The 21,966-nt window shown below is 42.9% G+C and overlaps 2 protein-coding genes and 1 non-coding gene across 7 annotated transcripts in view; 2 read left to right on the forward strand and 1 right to left on the reverse strand.

The window, feature by feature from the left end:
• The window catches only part of LOC116843723 (nose resistant to fluoxetine protein 6-like), a 33,236-nt gene extending 31,624 nt beyond the window's left edge, over positions 1-1,612 (reverse strand). Inside the window, exon 1 of the mRNA XM_032814402.1 lies at positions 733-1,612. Coding sequence (XP_032670293.1) covers positions 733-1,183 — 451 coding nt within the window. The 5' untranslated portion in view covers positions 1,184-1,612. The remainder of the gene's footprint in view (positions 1-732) is intronic.
• A 7,521-nt stretch (positions 1,613-9,133) lies between these two features.
• Positions 9,134-9,217, forward strand: Trnal-cag. Its single transcript has one exon. It is a non-coding gene; the product is annotated as a tRNA-Leu (tRNA).
• A 1,590-nt stretch (positions 9,218-10,807) lies between these two features.
• LOC116843744 overlaps positions 10,808-21,966 on the forward strand; it is a 41,671-nt gene continuing 30,512 nt past the window's right edge. For all 5 annotated transcript variants that reach the window (XM_032814463.1, XM_032814459.1, XM_032814461.1 and 2 more), the window contains exon 1: positions 10,808-11,010. In XM_032814463.1, coding sequence (XP_032670354.1) covers positions 10,973-11,010 — 38 coding nt within the window. In that variant the 5' untranslated portion in view covers positions 10,808-10,972. The remainder of the gene's footprint in view (positions 11,011-21,966) is intronic.

Genomic DNA, 21,966 nt, shown 5'->3' on the forward strand with positions numbered 1-21,966 from the left:
ACATTTTTTATTCGGTACGTGTCAGAATAGAATATAATTCCAGGATATAATTTTACCTTCAAATAATCTTTATTTTCAAGTAATCTCCGAGAAAAAATTAAACTTTCTCCTCAAGTCAAATAATTGAAATTTATTGCATCTCAGGTCTGTATTAATAGACGTTACTTGAAACTTGTCTCAGGTGAGATACACAGATTTGGATTTTGAGTTAGATATGAGTTTTTCAGCTAAATTACGATTATAAATATTATGTCACATATATTATATAATTTAAATAAAAAACTTAAATCTAACTCTAAATTCAGATCTGAATATCTCATATAGAGTAAGTTTCAGTTAACGTCTATTAGTTATGATGAGCCTAAAACTCGTATTAATAGTTGTTGAAATATTTCAAGTAAGTACATAGTACTCGGAATTCAGAGTTGGATGAGAGTTTTTCAATCAAATCGCGGTTACACAGCGATCACATATATTATACTTCAACTGAAAAAACTTGAATTTAACTTTGAATAAAAATCTGAACATCTCACATATGAGACACATTTTTGAAATAGTAACTATGTGGGCTTAAATTTAGATCTGAGTATTTCATCTGAGATAAATTTCAAGTGACTATTAATACAGATCTCAGTTATTCGAGTGGGAATATTTTATTCCGACACAAGTTTTTGCGTGGGAAAAGACAGGCATCTGGAAAAAGTTTTGTATTCTAATCAATCGCATACTTACTCTTCGCAGCCCAAAGTTTTCCGTCCCTCAGCGCGTCGAGGAACCGTTCCATATCCCTCTTGCATTCGTGCTGAACTTTCCCGGGCACTCTGACCCATCTGAGAGGATCGTAAAGATCGGCGAGCCACTGTATACTGTTGGCCGTTCTTTCGAGTTTCTCCTTCATGAAATCCACGTCGAAATCCCGGTGCTTCTCCTCGCTTTCGTCGAACGTTTTCAAGTAGTTCTTCCAGTCCAACTCCGGATTGTTCTTGTTGAAGGCGACTGAGGACGCTCGCTTCCTCGACTCGTCCTTGCCCTCCGCGTGTTCCGTCGCGTTAGAATCCGCCATAGCCTTGATCGTCGCGATTTTCTGCGGTTTGCTCAGCTTGAGGATGTTGGACTCGTTCTCCGCGATCGCCATGTGCGCGATGCACAGCGTCACGAGAAGGCAGTTCAATGCACGCGTCATATTGTCGCCGTGTCAGTGTCGTTAAGAACGATCACCTCTCTCAGAAAAATTCGCTTGCGCTCTGGGAAAACGATCGACTAGATTTTTGTCCAACAGCCAGGAGATCTCAATCTCATCGATTTCTATCGTTATGGTCTCCGGATATCGTCATCTTAATAGCACATTTTGGTAGACGGAACGCTTCCCGCGGCGGCAATGCCGGTTTAACAAGTATCTACACGCGCGGATTCTCGAACATACTCGAAAAGATACGCGGGCGACGTCGAGTGAATATCAGGAATTCGGAAAATCGCTCTTCCACGTGGCGCACTGAGTGCTTGCTGATTTTGGCGAATGCTCGTTTCAGCGAAATCGAGGGGCTACGCCAATGACGGTCGAGAACTCGATCGCGAGTTGTTATTTCAATGATAAAACGGTAGTTATATTCGAGTGGGTGCAGTTATTTAGCAAATAAAAAATATTTAATCGAAACGTCAGTTATTTTCACAGGCTTACACTCACGCGATGTGAATCCGCAATATCTTCTTCGAAAAGTATTAGTTATAAAGTCCCGGAGGACACTCCGCGATCGGACGCTGATTTTCCCTTATCACTGATTAACGAGCGCGAGAGGAATCGCGGTCGAGAGTCCTGTCGAGCAAGGTGAAATGTGTCCGCACATATGAGACTAAGGATCACGTACTGAATGAAGCGAATAAAGTCTGCGACGGCGTTCACCAGCGGACAGTAGGTTTCCCTTTCTCTTGGCGATGCACTTTACCGCCGTAAATGCATTTCCTTCCCCGAGTCGCGAAGAAATGTCGTACCTCGGCCGGTTTTTCCATCGCTCCCACCCCCTTCTTCTCCCCCTCCCCCTCCTTCCCGCCCCCGTGGATTACCTGCTACAGATCGGGCGTGACTATGTAATCGCGTAACTAGCGGGCCGATAACGGACGCTATTAGCGATCAATCGAATGTCGCCATTATTTCATGTTTCTCATGACGAAATACATTGATACGATACGCATGTTGAATCTCTTATGTTTCTTGTTTTCTTTCTTTTTTTTTTTTTTTTTTTTAAGAGAACGATACTTCTCGCACGTCACTGTCGATAATCGTACACTATCGTGATGGAGTCGTGATTTCGCGGGAAAGTGAGCGCCTACGGTCGGACGCGCTCCACTTACGATTTATTAATCGACCTGTGAACGCGGTAATAACAAAGGATGGCGTGTTATGTAATAATCGCAGTTACACAGGCGGAACGCCTACGAAAAGTTATGCGCGGTTGTGGCGACACTGCGTAAAGATGACGTACGCTCAGTTGCAAAACGGTTTCGATCAAATGAAGGTGCAACGCTTCTGATGAGCCACTGTTGACGTGCATTCAACATGCTGTCAAATAATTTTACTTGTATAGACTACCCGACGTTGCTCGGGTTATCACACTGTCACGGGGATGAAATCAGAGAGAGGAGGTGTTCAGGTTTCGTAATAGCCTGTATTTCCCGCAAGGTCCTAGAGAGTAACTATGCAAAATTTCGCCCAGCTCAGTCAAAGGAGTTTATAGATGGCACAGTCATTTTATTTTACATACATATAGATATAAAAATTACTTAAGTAATATTCCCTTAAAAAGAGAAAAGAGAAAAATAAATAATAGAAGAAAATAAAAAAAAAATAATAGAAAATAATAGAATAAAGTAAATTTTTCTTTCCAAAATAAAGTCAACATTAGTAAAAGAACAATTGAGAGTAAGATACTTTTCTTGTTTAATTGTCTAGTTAGGGAGAACGAAGGAGGAGAAGTGATTACATTGAGAAAAAGATACTTCAAAATTTGTTTGTGATATATAACATTTATTTTCATAGAGAGAAGCAAATTTATTTCACAGAAATAAATTTTATTTCACAGGAATAATCAATCTTTTTCTTTCACTATGTTTCGCTCTCTCTTTTGTGTCTTTCACAACGTTCCCTCTTAAAGTACTACGTGACAGAGAAACTATTAGACACAGCGCATCTCTGTCCTTTAATCATGTCATCAGTCGTTCCAGTAAGAACGCTTATTCTTTTCTATAAATCTGTATTGCGTGTGCACATCAGTAGTGGCTCTTAATTGTGATAATATATGAAGGACTGCAATTTCGTTCGATGAAAAATGCGCAAAGCGGCCTGCGATCAAGCGTACTTATCCTAGATTCTTGCCACGATAAAAATGCAGCTTTTAGCGCGCGCTCGTCGTCAAGCCAGGCGCGTGACGAGAATGATTTAGGACAGATGCATTACGCGAGATAAGAAAGCTTTGTTAACTTTTTTCTGTTTTTCCCTTTTTCTTATATTGTTAGATAAATATGGAAGGAAGCGCGAAGTAGTAAAGATATCAATCAATTTTCTCTCTATTTAATACTTGATCTGGACAAGTATGTTTCAAGTCATCTAGTTGACGACTAAGCGAAATCAATCGAAGAATGTTTAATTCAGAATTGACTTCAACGAATTCAATCCAAGACCGTTCAATTGACGACTGATCAAGATTATTTTTAATTCGTTTTGTAGATAATATTCATCGTGACATCGTGGAAGATATCGATGATTAAGAAACATTAAGAACGCGCGTTGAAGGGAAGAGGAAGGGCATCAATCGTCACTGAACAATATTTAATTGAATTGATTGAATTTGCTCATATTATGCATTAATTAAACGAACTTTAATTAAATTTGCTAAGTTCAATCACCAAATGAAAGTCTTTCATTAAATTTGCTAAGTTCAATTATTAATCGAACGATTTTTAATTCCTTTCGTTCCCATCAATTGTCATTTGAACAGTGTCTGATTGAATTTGTTGAGATCAATCGTCTGTGTCGAACGGTCTTCGATTTGTTGAAAGTGATGGCCAATTTAACGGCCTGCGATTGAATTGGCTTAATCGATAATTAAACACGATAATTAAATAAGAAGAAATTAAGAAATTAATTATTCGCAATCTTGGAAGGAAGCGGAATACAGTGCGCGATTCGGGAAGTGCAGCGCGAGGGAGAACAAACAGCTATGTACACGTGTAAATTAGAGGGGCAGCTAATTGGCAAACGGATTGTATGGGTTTTCATTCTTGACGCGTGTTAGCGGCTTGGAAGCTATTTACATGTTATAATGCGCCAGCTGCCAGGTTTCTACCTGTTACCGCGTGCCAGGCGTGCAGAGGTCTTCGTCCGAGAGCGGTGCAATTATAACCATCCCGATAATTGTTGTTATTTCTTAATTATTACCATATAATTACTTGTTACGTCCTCTTTATCGTTATCTGAAAATCGTTCGTTCTCTCGATCGTTTCGCGTTAACAATGTCGTGTTACGCCTTTAGACACATAACACGTTAAAAATTTAAATCACTCAGTGAGCGTATGTTCAGTGCGTAGCGAACAAGAAATTGGGATATGTATGCGTTCAGCGAGCGAGACAAAGAATGCAGCATATGTCGGATAGACGGGTCACTGGAAGCTAGAAAAATCCTCCAGAGAGATTTCTTCTTTTCAACCAACTTTAAAAACAAACTTTTAGTGGACAACTAAAAAGTACGCAAAATAAACAATTTTAAAAATAAACCGCTTTCAAAAACTTCAAAAAGCCTATAAAGTGGAAAATAATTTTGAATCAATATTCCTGTATTTGCAATTCTCTTCTGATACTCTAATGATATTAGAAGTCGGCAAAAACAAGATTACACAAATTAGATAGGTACTAAACAACTGAGTACACAACTATAGAAAAATAAATAATAAAAAGGCTATGATTGTTGTCAATCAGTTAGATTTTCACGCTGATTTCTAATACCGTTAGAATATCAGGTATATAGGATTGTATGTTTATGGGTATATGGATTCACAATTATTTTACACTTTCTAGGGCTCTTGAGCTTTTTGAAAGCGATTTATTTTCTTCCAAATTTTTTTTTAATTTTATCAAAATTATCCTAAAAGTGAAGAAAACACGCTGGGAATGCTGTTGACAACGGTAAATTCATATAAGACTTTTCGATCTGACTTGTTCGCCCAAAATAATGAAGGTAATGAGGAGTTAAGATGATTGATCCCGGCAAAGAGATTGACGGGAGATAGGAACGCGTAGAGCGAGTGCCAACACATGTGGGGGAGTCGGCGAGACAAACGTGGAGACAAGGCGTTTCCTTCAGATAACGTGGTGCGGAAAATGGAGAAAAAAAAAGAAACGAGCGGGTGCTGGAGGCGAAAGAAATTTTTCTCCCGGGAAATACTTGGCTTAGCCGACTGTAAACAGGAAAAATACGAGCCAGATATCTGGAAGCAAGTGCAAACTCTTTCAACGTCGTCGTCGACGTCAACGACGTGCGTCCGTCGCGCACCTTATCGATGTCCGTGCTGTATGTGCGTTTATACTTTCGACTCATACGAGCTCTGGCCTACCTCCGGTGCTCGATCCGTGTGCACAGGTGCAGGACAAAAGAGCGTGCATTCGCCATGTGCCACTTTGCGTGTGCGATTCTCATTGCTACCAGAGGAGAGCCACAAGGGAGGGATATACGCGACGAGAATAATTTCAAGCGCACAATCACCGTACTCAGGGTGATAAGCTGTCCCTTCTGTACATGGCACGCTTTACACGCGTTTTATTTTCCTCCTCGCGTCGCGACGAGGAGTCGACAAGGGGCAGCGCCCGTGTCTCGAACGCGACGACCGTAAAATGCACGACGTCGCTTCGCAAATCGGTTTTCGCCGGATGAAGCTTCCGGTCACTCCGTCGCGCTGCAGGTCGAGCCCTCCATGTGTGGGCCCTCTTCGCGAACTGTTTCACACTGAAATAAGTAAAGTGGACCCTCATCGATTACCGGAAGGTACAACAAATCCGACAACTTTCTACCGCGATGTTCGCGCGCGGTCGAAAGTTTATCCGTCTCGCTCCGGAAAGTTTCAACCACGCCGCACGCGCGCGCGCGCGCCGGCTATAAACCGGCTGCCCGGCCGGGGAAATACTTTTAATCTCTCCATTACGCGCTCCCCCGGGTGTGCTTCAACATTAATACTCTCCTCCTCCGTGACTTGCGCCCGTAATATGAGCGCTACTTTCGATCTCGCGAGTATCCGCGAGGAAGCAACGACGATACCCGCATACGATCGGTGCCGTCAGCGAAAATTGAATAATCGGACGCGATGCGTTTTACAGACGCATTCACTTTTATTTAAGATTTACGTAAGGTTAACGCGCGCAAAATTGTGGTTGCCAGGCGAGTTTTAGCGACGCGCGATTTCTCTCCTCTGGTCTGCCGGGCGATTTCCGCTCATATACGCGCAGCGCGAAGCTCAAAGTTTCTCCGAATTTCTCAGAGACGTCCCTCTCTTCCATCTGCGTGCTCTTTACTCTCATCTCCTTCCCTTTCTCGGAAACAACGTCTGCTGGCGAGATCCGGCTGCGGCTTATGCAACCGAGCTTTCTACGTGATCGACCACGCGCACGCGGCTACCAACCGGTCCTCGCTCTCAGGAAGCGGGAGATCGATCTCGAACTTCTGCTCTCCTTGCTTTCGATGCTTCGCGAAAGTATTTGCACGTACCGCGAGTACGATGGCATTGAGCGGTCTCTTTCTCTCATACCTTTCTCTCTTTCTACTTACCTCTCCCCCTTCTCTTTCTCTCTTTCAGGCCACCGATATTATCAGTGATTATCAAGATTGTATAATAATGGTTCAACCATGCACCTTGGAACATTCTTTATCTCAATTTGAGTAGACTGCTAGATATAATTGCGCGATCGCTCCTTCTCGACTAGAAATTATCCTATAGTGCTGATCAGGTTGATCCCTATTAGTTATCTGGTTTGTATAAAGTGATGTTATCGGATCGTGATCAATCATGCAGCGTAGCGTGACAATCAAGATCTTATTAATAATAAGGATTATTTATAATTGGGACCTTATATTAATAATTAGATCCCTATTACATCACCTTAGAAGGAGGAAATATTTTACTAAAAATTACGTTAAAATTATATTTATTTTAACAATATTTTTTTAGCTGGAATATACTGAAATTGTAGTATAAAATTACTATACTCTGAGAGAAAAAATATCTAAGAAATAATCTAAAAAGAAGAAGAAGAATATCTAAAAAATATTTATTTACAGTAAGAGTATTACAATAACATATTCATTTATATCAAATATTTTTTTAAATAAAAGAATATACATTCTTAATACTTTTTAGCTTTTCATGGAAGCAATTATTTGTTCCATTTAAATAAATTCGAATTTTAATAAATATGTTATATTAGTATTCACCAAATAAATTTCCTTTATTTTTCAAATATTTTTTTCTTCGATATAGAAATAGTATTTTGTGACCAAAATAGTATTTTGTAAAATCAATAGTAGTTAAACGTGCATAACATTTTTCAAATGTTTAGTGGTTTTAGTAAAAATTCTATAGTTCAAGAAAAATTATAAAAATTTTGTGATATAATTTTTTTACTACAATATTTTCTCCGTATATATAAATTAGACTTGAGAACTTGATTAAGATCATGGGATACATTTCTAATTGGACTTCTTCGAATATTTCTTCACGCTTTCTTCGTGCAAGTCTGTGACATTTTTCATAACTTTATACGACCGATTTTGCTTTAAATTGTATCGTTAATTAATCATTCATGTTTTTTTCACGAGGAACATTTAGGGAGTATATAGATTTTTCCGTCGGCGTCGACTCAGCGATATAAATTCCTTTGGCGTCACAGAGAATGACATTAAACTTATAAGAGCTCGCGAAATAAATGGGGGGCAGAATTTTGAATAACTGCGGATTGTCCAGGAGTACCATGTATCAAGGAGAATCTGCGATATCTCGAAGATAAGTAGCGCTCCGGGGAGTCAGCTATGCTTCACTCACGCGCGAATTTATCGCATATTTCACGTATAAGATCGATTATTTCTGAGAGACGCTGGCGATGTTTACGCTCACTCGAGATTAGATATCGAAATCCTGAATTTTAAAGCACCATGAATTCTCCAGAGTCTACAAAAACGCGAGAGTTTGTCTGCTTTATATCCAATATGAAATTAAAAAACGAAACACGGGGTAAAAAAGCTAAAGCTTAAACTAGCACCTAACACATAAGCACGTGTGTTACACATATATATAGTTTGTCTTGCAATGTGGGGCCCTCGACCAGAGGGAACAATTAAGAACGCGTCATTGTAATTATCTGTAGTACTACTTTATGTCGAAACTCATGGGAGAGAATGTTAAGCAATTCGTTCACATGTCGGTCGGATTGTTACGTGATAACAATGCGGATATAATGCTAAGTCTGCACACACGGAAGTGAAAGTCCATGTGTTGAGGGAAAAGCTCTCCCTCGTCGTTTCACAAGCGCGCCTTTTCGCGGTATCTTCTTCTGACCGACGTCGGGCTTGAGAATTACTTGAACGGTAGTCGGTAATGCAAATCCCGTTGCACGTGGCGTTTCTTTTGTCGGTAAAACACGTGCGAACTGTAGGAAATCTTACGAGGAGGCGCTCTGCAAGTGTTTCCAGAAGTTATTCATAAAAGATATCACTAAAATTAGCCTTAACACGAACCTGCTTTTTATCATTTCATCAGAGCAAAAATATTTTTTCAAACATCTTTTCTCGATCTTACACGATTCTGCACGCGCACGTTATATTTTATACTGTTTCACAATGTTTATCGTTGCAATAAATAATTATTAATTAGTTAACAATTAATAAATTAACAAATTATAATCTGACTTGTATGTAACTCGATGGCAATATTTTTTTTTTTTTAATTCGTGAGATATTTTGTTATATACTCGCTTGCGTGAATGTAGATCTTACATGACAATATGTCTTAATAACAATCTAATTGGGCTAAAAGAAAATATTCTATATTTAGAATATGGAGTATCGTCTTATAGAGTTTGTACGAGAACATCTCACAAGTCAGGATGGCCGAGCGGTCTAAGGCGCTGCGTTCAGGTCGCAGTCCACTTCTGTGGGCGTGGGTTCGAATCCCACTTCTGACAAATCTTTTTTTCTCGTCTTCGACTAGAACAGCTGTAGGATTTTTTTTTCAAGATATATTTCACATGTAAATCTTCATATATTATTCATACGCTGTTTCATCCTTTACTTATCGATCGTCAACGGACGGAGGAGCTATTTTTATTCAACATATCTGCACGATTCTTTAGTGGTATGTCCACAAAACAAATGAACTAAGCCAACGCTGCATTTGTGTACCGAGTATACAGACGTCGCGAGGTATACAAATGTGCACCAGGGTGTACTACTTGTCTCGGCGGGTTTGCCTTGGCGACGACTTCGTCGGGCATCCGACGTCGTCGAGCGGAACGCCGTTCATAGCTGTGGGCAGTGGATACCGTTGGTGTCGCCTGTCCACGGACAGATTCCATCCAGCCCCTCAACGCGATGGAGGAGATACATTATACGAGGTCTTTAAACGGCAATCGTACAAGCAGGCAACCGGACAGTCGAATAGAGTATAAACGAGCGTTATTCAGCGCGCGTTAAGGCGTCGAGTGATGCTGGTCGATATGTGCAATCTGAATCCTATAAGGCTAGTAGAAATGATAGTCCTGTATCAAACTTGCAAATTTAATCAAACTTAAAAGAAGAATTTTCAGATGAACCATACGGAGAAAAGAGTTTGGTTATAATAACATGAAGTTGGTTATAATGAACGCGAAACTAAACATTCTAATTAAAGAAAACGGGATTTCTGATAATTGGAACCGAATTTCGGTTATAAAAAATTCCATGTTTCTCGACCAAAATGCGCGTTTATTTATTAAAACCCCAAACTTCACGTTAATACGACTCAATTTCCTTTTTTCATGCATCATGCAGACTATTATCTTTTGATGCTACACACAAACGGTTATTTATTACCGTTTTTTCTATATCGAAGTCTAAACCTAGGAATTATTTAATACTTGATTATTCCCACATATAATCCTATCTGCATTAATTGTTATATTCCAAATTTTAATAATAAATATAATATAATAATTGAATATATATTTAATATATAATATATATAATAATACATATAATATTGTATTATTTAAATGAACAAATGGAACAAATTGTTATCCTGTATTCTAAATTTTAGAAAGAGAGAGAACACGTTAGAAATTTTCATAGAATTTAGAGAATGAAAGGGAAATGAAAGAGAAATAGGTGCAAAAAAATCTGCTACTACATATCGCATTTTGCGTTCAAAATATGTATACTGAGAAAAAAATAAATGGAAAATTTATTTGTAGAACAAAAGTTTATTTCACAGAAATAAATTTTATTTCGCAGAAATATATTTTATTGTACAGAAATATACTTTGTATCAAACAAATAAATTTTCGAGTATTTTTTGTCTCAATGTACCATCTGTTTTCTTCATACATTTCCTCAGTCGCGACAGCTCTGGCTGTTTCGCGTCATATTTTGAAAGCACCTATTGTTGTCATTCTCCGGTTGCCGTTTCATTCATGGCCGGGCGCGCCGATTTTTTTTGTTTATTTATGCGCGCCTTGTATCTCTCCTTGTCCGCGGCATAACGTACCAAGCCGGCGTGCGTAGCAGATGTGTCGCGCGACGAATTAGATATTATTCTTAAAATATTTCCTCGGGTTCTCGTCGGCATCGCGCATCATGAACTCGCGGTTCTCGAAATCGAATCGTACGTACGCGAGCGCGAGTGTCAATGTCAGTGCCACGAGTATGCATCTGGAGGAGCAGCCGGGACGAACGAGAGACACAGGATGTCGGATGTAGACAGCGCTACGTCATGTATCCTCAAGTGAGTATCGTTTATCACACAGAAAACTTCCGATTTTGATTGACGTTTGATGAGTTCGCCGCGAATGAGCCAACGTCTGAGTCGAAATTCGGAATTTACTCTGGGGCCGGCATTCGTAGTTTGTTATTATTCGATAAACATCGTATTTTGTATAATCTTATTTTACGAATCGGCGATTATTCGTTGATCTCTGTGCTTGTTTCGTATGACAGAGAATAATCAAGTGCCTCACGAATCACGGTCTCCAATGAGTGACAGGAAATTTATGCCGCTTTAAAGTACCGTACATTCTTATTAATAACTGCAATATATTTGTTCTTTTACCTTTTCTTGTTACGCCAATAACAGACGTGCGGAAAAGAAGCACACACATACACACATATATATAATTATATTATATATACGTAGCTTCCACAATCTTCTCTTCAACGCCGCTTCAGCGGTTCTTTAATAGAATCGTGTCGATCCTTCATAAATGGAGCGGAATATACGATGCGTACGTGACAGTTGATACGAAAAACAGAAACGCTCTTATAACGTCTACGTTCCAATATTATATTTGACGCGTATCGTGCTATTAGCTCGTAATCGACCTTACCTCGGACTGCAATTAAAATTGACGTCCACGTTGATAGAGCAATTTGGTTCTTGCCGCGTTTGGAAGAATGCGGTACGCCATTATCGTACATTACACTTTGCGGTTTATTGCGATACACAACGATTTAATCATGCGCTTCCTAGGTCGCGGGCGGGCGTCTTACACCGTGAAATTATTATCGCAATAAATAGCTCCCTCCACGTATCACTGCTTTTTATCCCCTCCCCGCCCGCGGTCCTTATTTATGATTTTATTGATTTACTATACTCCGGCAGCCGGCGCAGCCTTGCCAACGCGCGCCAACTCGGCACTGGGAGCCCTGGGTTAGCGGAAATTGTTAATTCTTAGTACCGACCAGCCGCGTATTAGCACTGATTACAGTAGTTTCAGTAATGACCGAGCTTAAAGATAGGGAGCACCAACACACGCGCTCGACGACGACGGTGGTGCGCGCCGCGCGCGTCCACGAGCAATATTTAAATCGAGAAACGAAAACCATTATTTTCTCATAACGGTATCGGCCGTTCCGTTCGAGGCAATTGCGACAGCGATCGCAGGAAAATCGGGAAAGAGCAGCTTCGCCGAGCGGGAGGTCCGTGCCGAAAGCGATGCGGAATTAAGGATCGCGGGGGAGTGTGCGCGAGACGTGAATTGCAAGAGAATGAGAGAGAGAGAGAGGGAGGAAGAGCGAGAGAGAAAGAGGAGGAAGGGGGAAGAAATCCGTGAAGAAGCCGTGAGCAACGAGAAGTGGATAATGCGAGAAAATGGCAAGAGCGACGGGCGAGAAGGCCGAGTGAAAACGCTCGCGCGCCGCTGAAGAATCGCGACGGGGAATCGCGACGTTTCACGGTGGATTCATCCGTTGAGATTGAATCTCGTCTTGATTCCCGGTTCGTCTTACTCGGTTTGGTTTCTTGTCGGCTCGTTGCCCCATGCTCGACCGTCGTCGTCGTCGTTGTTCCATTTATTTTGCACGTTGCATCTTGCGCCACGTCAAAAGAGAACACTCCGCCGCAGGCTTCTCCAACAGCCGACACCCCCCGGCAGGAAGATGTTTTCAGTAAAAACGTCAAGTAGCCTGTCGGACGAGCCGTGGAGATGGAATCGTGTCGAATTAAACGGACGGGAACGAAACGTCAGCGAGTGTCGGCAGACTAATGTGGGGGATCGATCTATTTATTATGAGCAATTTATTTCCTGGCAGAAATGCATGCAATTTGCGCAGACACTTGTCCAGTTATCGTTCAATATTACTGCGCTTTCATCAGTAATATTGCTGAAAAATCCTTTTCGGCGACATGTGCGTTCCAAATAACGGTTCATTTGAACGAGTTGACACGAAGTGTCAGGACAACGTGAATTCGCGTAACAGTCGCTTCCGCAGAATGTTCCGCTGATTTCTCGTCATTGACCGCCATATCGCGCAAATTCGCGTTCAGTCGCGGTAAACCGGCGATCGCTCGGAAGTTGCGCGCGATAGTCGACCTTTTTCTTCCTCAAAGCCACGCTCTATTTGCTGAAACTGCCTTGAATTCTCATTTCGCGTTTGCTGCTTTCTCTCTTTCTCCCTCGCGCGCGCGCGCGCATGCTGCGTTGTCCGCGTTTGGCGATCTAGGATATGCGACGCGCGAAATGTGAAAAAGCGCGATGTCGCTTAATCGGGCCGAGCGAGTCTTGATCCGCCGGATGCATCCTACACGCGCCAATTTATGGTGTTCTCGCGGCGGCACTTCGGTCTACAAATTCGTCGGCTGCGCGCATTCACGGCGCATTCGCGGCCCCGTTTTCATCCTCGATTCACGCGCGGCCGCGAGGATGTGCTCTCTCTTGTGTCAAGGTAACTGTACCGCAATATCGCAGCCGTTCCACATAACGACGCGCGCGATCGGTACGCCCGATAGACGCTCGTTGTTCCTTTTGTCCCGACCGCGTGGCGGAGGCGCTCGCAAACCGCGATTAGGTGCATCGACGCTGCGGTTGTAACGCACGCTCGCTCGCTCGCACCATGCAGGTGCTCGCCGCTGATAACAGCGGGTCCCTCTCGAACTCGCGGATAAGAGTTTTACGGCGCTCTCTGATAAGAGGCACTGCCGAGCCGCAGTCAGTCAGGGTCGTTTTGAGGCCCTTGCAGACTCCGCCCGCTGTGTCCGTAGTTATGGCGGACTGATAACACGCTTGTCAGCACGATAAGGCTTATCTAGAGGCGGACCGACGTGAGTGACCGCTAATTATATCGGCGAGACTTACGCAATCGCGTCCGCCGCGTATTTCGCCGATCGATACTCAACGTGGCTCTATGAGCGGACTCTCGCACAAATATAAGGAGATTATTCAAATGATTCCAAGCATCTCGCGTAAACGTCGGGCAAGTTGTGTCTCTCGTGGTCGATTTGTTTCGGGGTGTAATTTAAAGCGGTACCGTTTTAATAACACACGCGGACGGTAATCGCATTAGTCGCGATAGCGGATAAGAAAGAAGAGAGAGAAAAGGGAGAGAGGGAGAGAAAGAGGGAGAGATATGTCGACGATTTATATGTCGTTACATGAGACGAATCGGCACGCCACAATATCACGCGTCGTAAACGCATCGTCGGTATATTGATCAGAAATTCCAGATTACATCGCTCGAGCGGATTCGCGTCGCACCGTTTGTAATTTCTCAGTCGTGCGAAAACCAGTCGAGGATTTCTGGCTTCATCAGCCGCTTCTTTCCGCTGTCGCTATCGTTCGCTCCAACGCCATTTGCATTAATACGCGAAAGTGTTCCAACAACTGTTGCAATAATGAAATGCAACGTGAGAAATTCTTTTTTCACTTTTAATATTGATTTCTTTGATCCTCTTTTATTCTTGATTACGAAATATCCTATCCTTTTTTATTGTTTAATTTGATTACAAAATTCTTGATTCTTTTTTTTAATTCTTGAACTTCTTTACGAAATTCTTTTTTTTTATTCTTGAGCTTGATTTCTTTTTTAATTGTTGAACTTTATAACTAATAATAATCGATATCTTTTTCATTTCTGAACTTGATTGAAGTTGCTTGACATTATTGATGGTTCTGCAATTTCCGAGTTCTAAACGATAAACAGCGATAACCCGGTACAACTCGATGATCCGTCGTGACTCACCATTCAGGTGACCCTGTTAGATCGACTCGATTCTCCGAGAGTCTGCATGCGGTACCAAATCCGAGACGATTCGGTGATAGTCGCGATTGCCACTATGATTACTTCTGTTATCAGCGCACTGTTCTTTTGATCGTTTTCCTGACGGAGAGAGGTTCCGCGTATCTCGGGATAGCCGTCATCTCAGTGATAAGAGAAATTTTACGCCGCACGAATGCTGCAGTTAATGATAAAATATTTTATATCGTGAACTTCTGCTTATCAGTGGAATATCATCATTATGTAGATCGCATGAGCAGTGAGACGGAATTAAGTCGGATAAAATTATACCGCCATACACGATCAGAAGGAAGAAACGAAAGGAGGAACGGCACGCGATTAGTACGCGCGTTCTGTTATCATTACGAGCGCAATTCAGTAATGCTTTTGGATCCCGTAAATGGCACGCGAGCGAATTCATTTCCGCCCCGGGGCGTGACGCACGTATATGCACGCTCTATGCAAAACCGCGCTGCTTCTTTTCGCGCTGCTCCTTTTTGCCGTAATGTTTCAAGCGGCCTTTTACCCGCGGGCCACTGCCAACCTGGCGTCGACGAATTAGAACGATTCCGGTTGACTGGCGGTCTCGTTAACAAAACGATATCGGAAGCCCGACTTCGGTGTCCCGGTTAAACCGTTTACGGGCGACCATAATAACGGTTACCATATAAGCGAGCGCGTGCATACGACCGACACCTAATTCATGAATGGTCATGAGGGTCGTGCTTAATCGCCTACACGCGAAGAATCTATAACACGCTCCGTCGCGACCAACGTTCCAAATGATTAATGACCATTCAATTAGAACGGCGCGAGCGGCCAGACTGATATCGTGTTTTCGCGTTATCGTTTGACGCGACGCGATGATTGAGTGACTCGCTCTCGTCGAATTAACCCGATAGCTCCGCGAACATTTAGTCCATGTCGCGCGGGGGATTCTCCTTCGTGAACTGTTGGATGCACAAAGTTTTGCACAAATTTGGTGCAAAAAGACTACGAAATTAAATGGTGTATATTTAGAAGAATCTTCTTACTTAAACGACAAGATTATGAGAAGTAAATACTATTATTATTGTTGTGGTTTTAATTTGAATCTTTTGCGAATTGAGATTTATCTCCCTTGCAAACGTAAAACTCTCTTCCAATTCCAACCACTTTTTCGTCGTCTTCATCTTCGACAACTTGTTTCTCAACGGCTACGGTGTCACCCGTCGCGAATATCATCGACGACATTATGCGGCGGGGATGTCGTGCGTCGACAGTTTGCTTCTTACAGAGCCAAGGCGGGATTCCTCGTCCCGGGCCTAATGAGAGCGACGTAATCGACGATCGAGCAGATTTTTTGCACGCTCGACGGGCGAGGCCCCAATCGGTGTCGGCTAATTTCGCGCCCCGCCGTATGTATATGTCGCATTATGATGATCGAGGGCGATTACGAGGGAGGGTGCGTTGCCGCCGTTATCTCCCCGCTCCCCCGCGAAACTCGCCTCTTTTATCCGCTTCTTGTTACACGAACGGAATTACCTTGCGCGGTAAGGGGCTCCTTAATGGCACACGTGTGGACGGCTTTAATGGTCGTGGCACGTCCCTAGCGATTCGAGATGGTTCGTATTCCCGGCACTCCTGATTGCCAATAAACTCCACCCCTCCCCCCCTCCCCACATAGGGCTACGTTTTAGGACGGAATTACACGTTTCAACGGCGGATCTAAAATAATGAACGTTGGCTCTACGTAATCATCGATTTTATATATATATATATATATATATATATATATATATATATATATATATATGTATAAAACGAATACGGTGAATTCACAAGCCGAAAATCCTCCCTATGCGTTCCTCCGCTGCGTAAGGGAAATTTTATGTCTCACGTTTAACGCGCGCACGTTAGCATATCGGGAACATTAACCCTTTAGCTACGGCTAAGCGGGACGCAGAACTCTATGCACAGCTTTTCCTTGGGACGTGCAACAGATAATAGTTTGTTGCTCTCTTCACACTACACAGAAAGAATTTTTGTTTTAAATTAATACTCTTGATTGAAATGCTAAAGTAAGATTCAGAATATATTTTGAGTCAGTTTGACATTTATGATAGACTTGTGATAAGTTCGTGAATATATAAACTTATAAAATACTTAAACCATTCATTTGCATGCAGTATATATAAAAATATATTTTTCATATGTAGTCAATTGCTACAGAATATCGATCTATTTTTTGCTTATAGAACTTCAATTTAAAATTAAGAACTACTATAGATGACGTATGTATTAATAGCGACAAGTTATCTACTGAGCCTCAATACAAGTATTAAAAGAGAGTCCCCATAGTGGTGTTTCATCCTAAACGATTGTTTAACGGGGAAGTTACAGTGACATATAGTACTCAAAGGATTAACGATGCACGATATCGTGAATTAGTAGAAATTAAAGCAAGACTCTCGCGACAAGAGCGAGAAAACTAAAGAGTGAAGGAGTATAAGAAAACAAGAGAGAGAGAGAAGGGGGATGTCTCGCTTGCCCGCAAGATTAATCGGCGGAAAAGACGAGAAATCGCGGCGGGATTGAGGAAGCGTCGCGACGGAAACGGATTTATGACGTAAGCACGCTTTCATTAGCATTACGCGCCCGTGCCGTGTAACTCCGATTCGTACGCAGCTGCGGCGCGGTGGCTGCATCCCGGTGCTTACGATGCCTCCGGTCGGGGGCGATTAGTCAAAGGGGGAGTACTCGCGGGACACGTTGCTCGCCGGCAGCCGGCGGCGAGTGAATAGCGCGGCCGCACTTCCGCGGATAACGTGCTGCGCCCCGAGTGCAGCGCGTACACGCACACGGCGCTCTTACACGTCGCGTTACACGCTCGTGAATATCCTGTCGCCGAGGTACCCTGTCGCCGCGGCGGGGACGCGACACGACGCGACACGAACACGACACGGCGCGACACAGCGGAAAGAAGGCACCGCTGAAAAGATCCGCATCCTATTCGTTGGGTCGGCTTTATGCCCGACGCGACGCTTGAATTAAATTATTACGCTCTCACGCGCGCGCGGCCCGAGCCGCGAAAGGGTTACAAAGGGGTTAACGGCTCGGACCTGCGGAAAGTTATGCGCGCATGAGAGAGGGGGAGCGCAGAGCCCGGAGTAAGCGTCCGGCTAATGGACAGGTGCATAATTTCACGTGGATTCTTTATTTCCGTCGCGCACGGAGGTCTGCGACTGCACACGCGCGCGCACGCACTCACGCACACGCACACGCGGTGCAGAGCCGAGAGACTTCCTCCGACTTGGCCGGGAGATAGGTCTTCGATCTCAAATTAAATTACCGCCGGCCCCGCGGCGGTTTGCAAACGCATTCGATGGATGCTGCGTGTCTCTCGCGTTGCGTTCGCGGGGCACGTATAGGGCCCTTGTGCGCTCTCGCATAGGGACGATGTGCGCGACGACGATAATTTTAACGTGGAGTCGCGTCCGCCGAGCGACGCCGATGAATTAGAGACGACGACCGCGAATCTCGCACGTGTTAAATGCATGCACATATGCAAGTATGGGATGTATCAGGAATTGCATGCGCCGTCTTTCTCTCTTTTTCTTTCTCTTTACGCCTCTCCCTCACTCTCCCTCGCGAGTTTTCTTCCCCGAGGTGTTAATTACGGGCGTGACTACCCCTTCGCACGAGGCTTCGAGACTGCTTATACGGGCACTAATTTTTCTATTGCCGCAACCGCGGTGGCGTCTGCGTCGCTTCGCTTCACAATATGGGAGGATGGCATTTTCTCAAAGCGGCCATTATACGTGTTCGTAGATTATTAGCGAGCGGGGCAGAGCATTATTAGCCGGCTATCTGGCCGAGCATCTATGCCGCACAAACGTTTTCAGCGGGACCTGTCAATTACACAGATTTATGATCTCTCCTCCTCCTCCCACCTGCCTCGTCTCGTCTCATCTCGTCTCACTCGCTCGCTCGCTCTTGCGTTGCCCGCTACACACAAACACACACATACACACACACACACACAGACGCACACATACACACGCTCGTGCGTTATCCTTGCGCGCGCGTCCTGCTCGCATCCTCTTGGCGCGGCCGCGCTCATTAATACGCGGCGAGGGTTCCTCTCCGCGTATCCGCCTGAAAATAGCGAATAATTTTTGATCGATGATCGTCTTTAATTGCGACCGACTTAATTACAGATAAATACCGGCGCGTCGATTTATCTCGACGGCCGGGCGGCCCTCTGCGTTTCCCGCGCCTATCAATCTCCACGTCCCGATTAACTCCCAGAGACCCCGCCTGGAGATACTCGCGCTGGCACCGTTTCTCGTTCGCACGCAAAAATGCGAATCTCGCTCGCACGCAAAAACGCTTGTCTCTTGCCGTTCCGGCGATATTCGTTCGTATCATTTTAGAACTCCTGCAAATCCATACTGGTATTGCAGAAAGTTCAAAGAGCTCCCGGTAAGATCATGAATATTCTTGCGGATGAAATCGAGTCTCTTCCCAAGCTCGAGTGTAACTTTGGGTCGAGAAGGTTAATTTTCGCCCGTCACAGCAGCCACTTAATTAACGCTTTAACGAGCGTTCTCACGCGCGCATTTCGCGACGACGCTATCGACGCGCATAGCGCATAGCGTACAAACACGACGTTGGGCTCTTTCCGTTTGTAATCGATACTCAGTTAGGCCGCAAGTCGCAAGGCGCAGAAGCCGCGCGCGAAGCAAGTGAGCGAGCGTGTACAATATCCTTTTTCGCGGATCTCTCCTGCGGACATATGAATGCAGCGAACGGCGCGGCGACGCGCTCGCAAATTAAATTGCGCGCGCACATCCCAGATCTCGTGGTGATCGCCGGGGTCAGCGATCCCACGGGATTAACTCGCGGGGCGAACGTCGTCGCGGGCCGCGGGAATATCCACCTCCGTAACTGTACATGCGACGATACCGCGGGATTTGCATAAGCGCGTTTGCGTAAGAGAGCGTACCGCGCGTGCTCGCGCGTGGATTGCGCTAATTAACGGAATCGTCGGATCAGGGCAATTAAGCGCGCCTAATGAAACGTGGACAGCCTCGGCGCCGCGCGCACAGTGGCGCCCGCACGACGTCGATACGACTTTTCTTTTCCGTCGAAGCGGACCACACTTGCTTGCTTATGTGAAACGATCCTTTTTCTACGAGAGGAACGTTAATTTTTTGCGTCGGCATTTAATTGCCGAGCTCGTAAAACTTATACAAACTCATGGTTGAAAAGAACGGAAATATGCGTCGTAATTTAATTTACACATATTTGATCTCGCAGAATTTTTTAAAGATGTTTTGCTCATATAGTCCCTGCAAAATATCACGGAAAATTTTAATTACGTTAATATTTCTAATTTTTGCATAAAAACGTATAATATATACACATATACAGACGTTATACTTGAATAACAACATACTTCGATATTATCACGTTTACTGGGTTCACTTCACGTTCATTTTAAAGTGGAATAACTTTTAATCCACATATTGATAAGTAAACCTATCCAAAAGGTACACTCCGATTTCTTTCTAATTTGGCGCAAATGTAGAAGTACAAAAAATATTTAGGTTATATTTTTTTATTTTGGCCCACACACGCACACTTTGAGTTTCACAGGCAGTTTATAGCTTTTTAATGTTCTCACTCCTATCATCAACAAGTGCAACAAAAATAAAATTAGATAAGAAATAAAATTGAATACTAGATATAATTAAATAATTTTAACAAAATTGGCATAGCTATGACACGAACCAATAAATTTCTTTAGCCAAGATTCCAATCGAAATATTTTAAATCTGTGCTAAATTAGTCAAAAATGGTTCGAATCTCGGCAAAACCGAGAAATCCGGCAATTTTAATTAAAATTTAAACAAAATCAGTATAGCTGAGACACGTACCATTCTAAATTTCTTTAGCCGAGATTCCAATCGTAATATTTCAAATTTAAATTAGTCAAAAATTGTTTGAATCTCGGCTAAATCGCACGCGCGAGAAATTATCTATATAAATAATTTTTTTTCAACTTTTTACATGTTTTGTTTAAACATTTTATTATTTATACAAATAATTCTACACTTTTGACTTCATATTTATAATTAGCAAACCAAAAACACCTATATCTTGTATTCAATTTTATTTCTTATGCATTTTTGTTTCTCTTGTTAATGATAGGAGTGAGAACGTTAAAAAGCTATAAACTGTCCGTGAAACTTAAAGTGGACCAAAATGAAAAAATATGACCTAAATATTTTTTGTACTTCTACATTTATGCCAAATTAGAAAGAAATCGGAGTATAATTTTTGGATATATTTACTTGTTCGATTGTAAAATTGTGTGATCATTTTTAGATGCAATATAGATTGATCTGCAATTTTCCAAAATTTTTTCATTATTTTTTACATATAGATATTACATCCTTAACCTTAGTTAAGTTTACGTAAGTAACTTTCATTCATATTGAAAGCCTTAAGCTCCCCTTCCAGTATTCACATACACACATTCCATTATCTACGGAAACACTTATTTTTTCCCTCTAGATTTATTATTTTTTAGTAAATAAAAATTATTCGTCCCTTTAAACGTATTATAGATTATCACTACTTTTCTAGAATTAGGGCTTTCAGTATGAGTGAAACTCACGCTAACTTCCTCGGGTTAATGGCTCGGTTATTACAAAATAGCGTTCGAGGTCAGGTGTGCGATCAAGAACGTGCACATTTGACTCGTGAAAGCGCAACGCCTGAAGGGGGGAGACGTCATTCCAACGTAAAGGGTTAAGGAAGTCGAGTCGAAGCGGCGGATAAAAGCGGCGGAACGCAAACGCGTGCGCATTTCCACGATAAATTTCTTTGCCTTTGGGAGATGAATCACGTTGGTTTCGCCAATCTCGCGTCAATTTATACGTGCGACTAACGAGCTGCTTTTCGACGATCGAACAGTACATCGATAATCGAGTGACTGCGTGTGGGGTAACGACACCCTCATGCGTTGTACTAGGACGGTCTAACGAGGAGACGTGCGCCGAGACGATAAAAGGGAGAAAAAGGCAGACGTGTAGCACGGGTGTTGTCGATTTTTATCGACCGATGACAAATCGATAATACTCACGGCATATCGCATGTAGACCGGTTCTCTCCGGTGCCGAGAAAGAAGGATAGAGATAGACAG

This window comes from Odontomachus brunneus, unplaced genomic scaffold, assembly GCF_010583005.1.
Source record: "Odontomachus brunneus isolate Ranch 3 - 2012 unplaced genomic scaffold, Obru_v1 Obru_scaffold_035, whole genome shotgun sequence".
Classification (NCBI taxonomy): Eukaryota; Metazoa; Arthropoda; class Insecta; order Hymenoptera; family Formicidae; genus Odontomachus; species Odontomachus brunneus.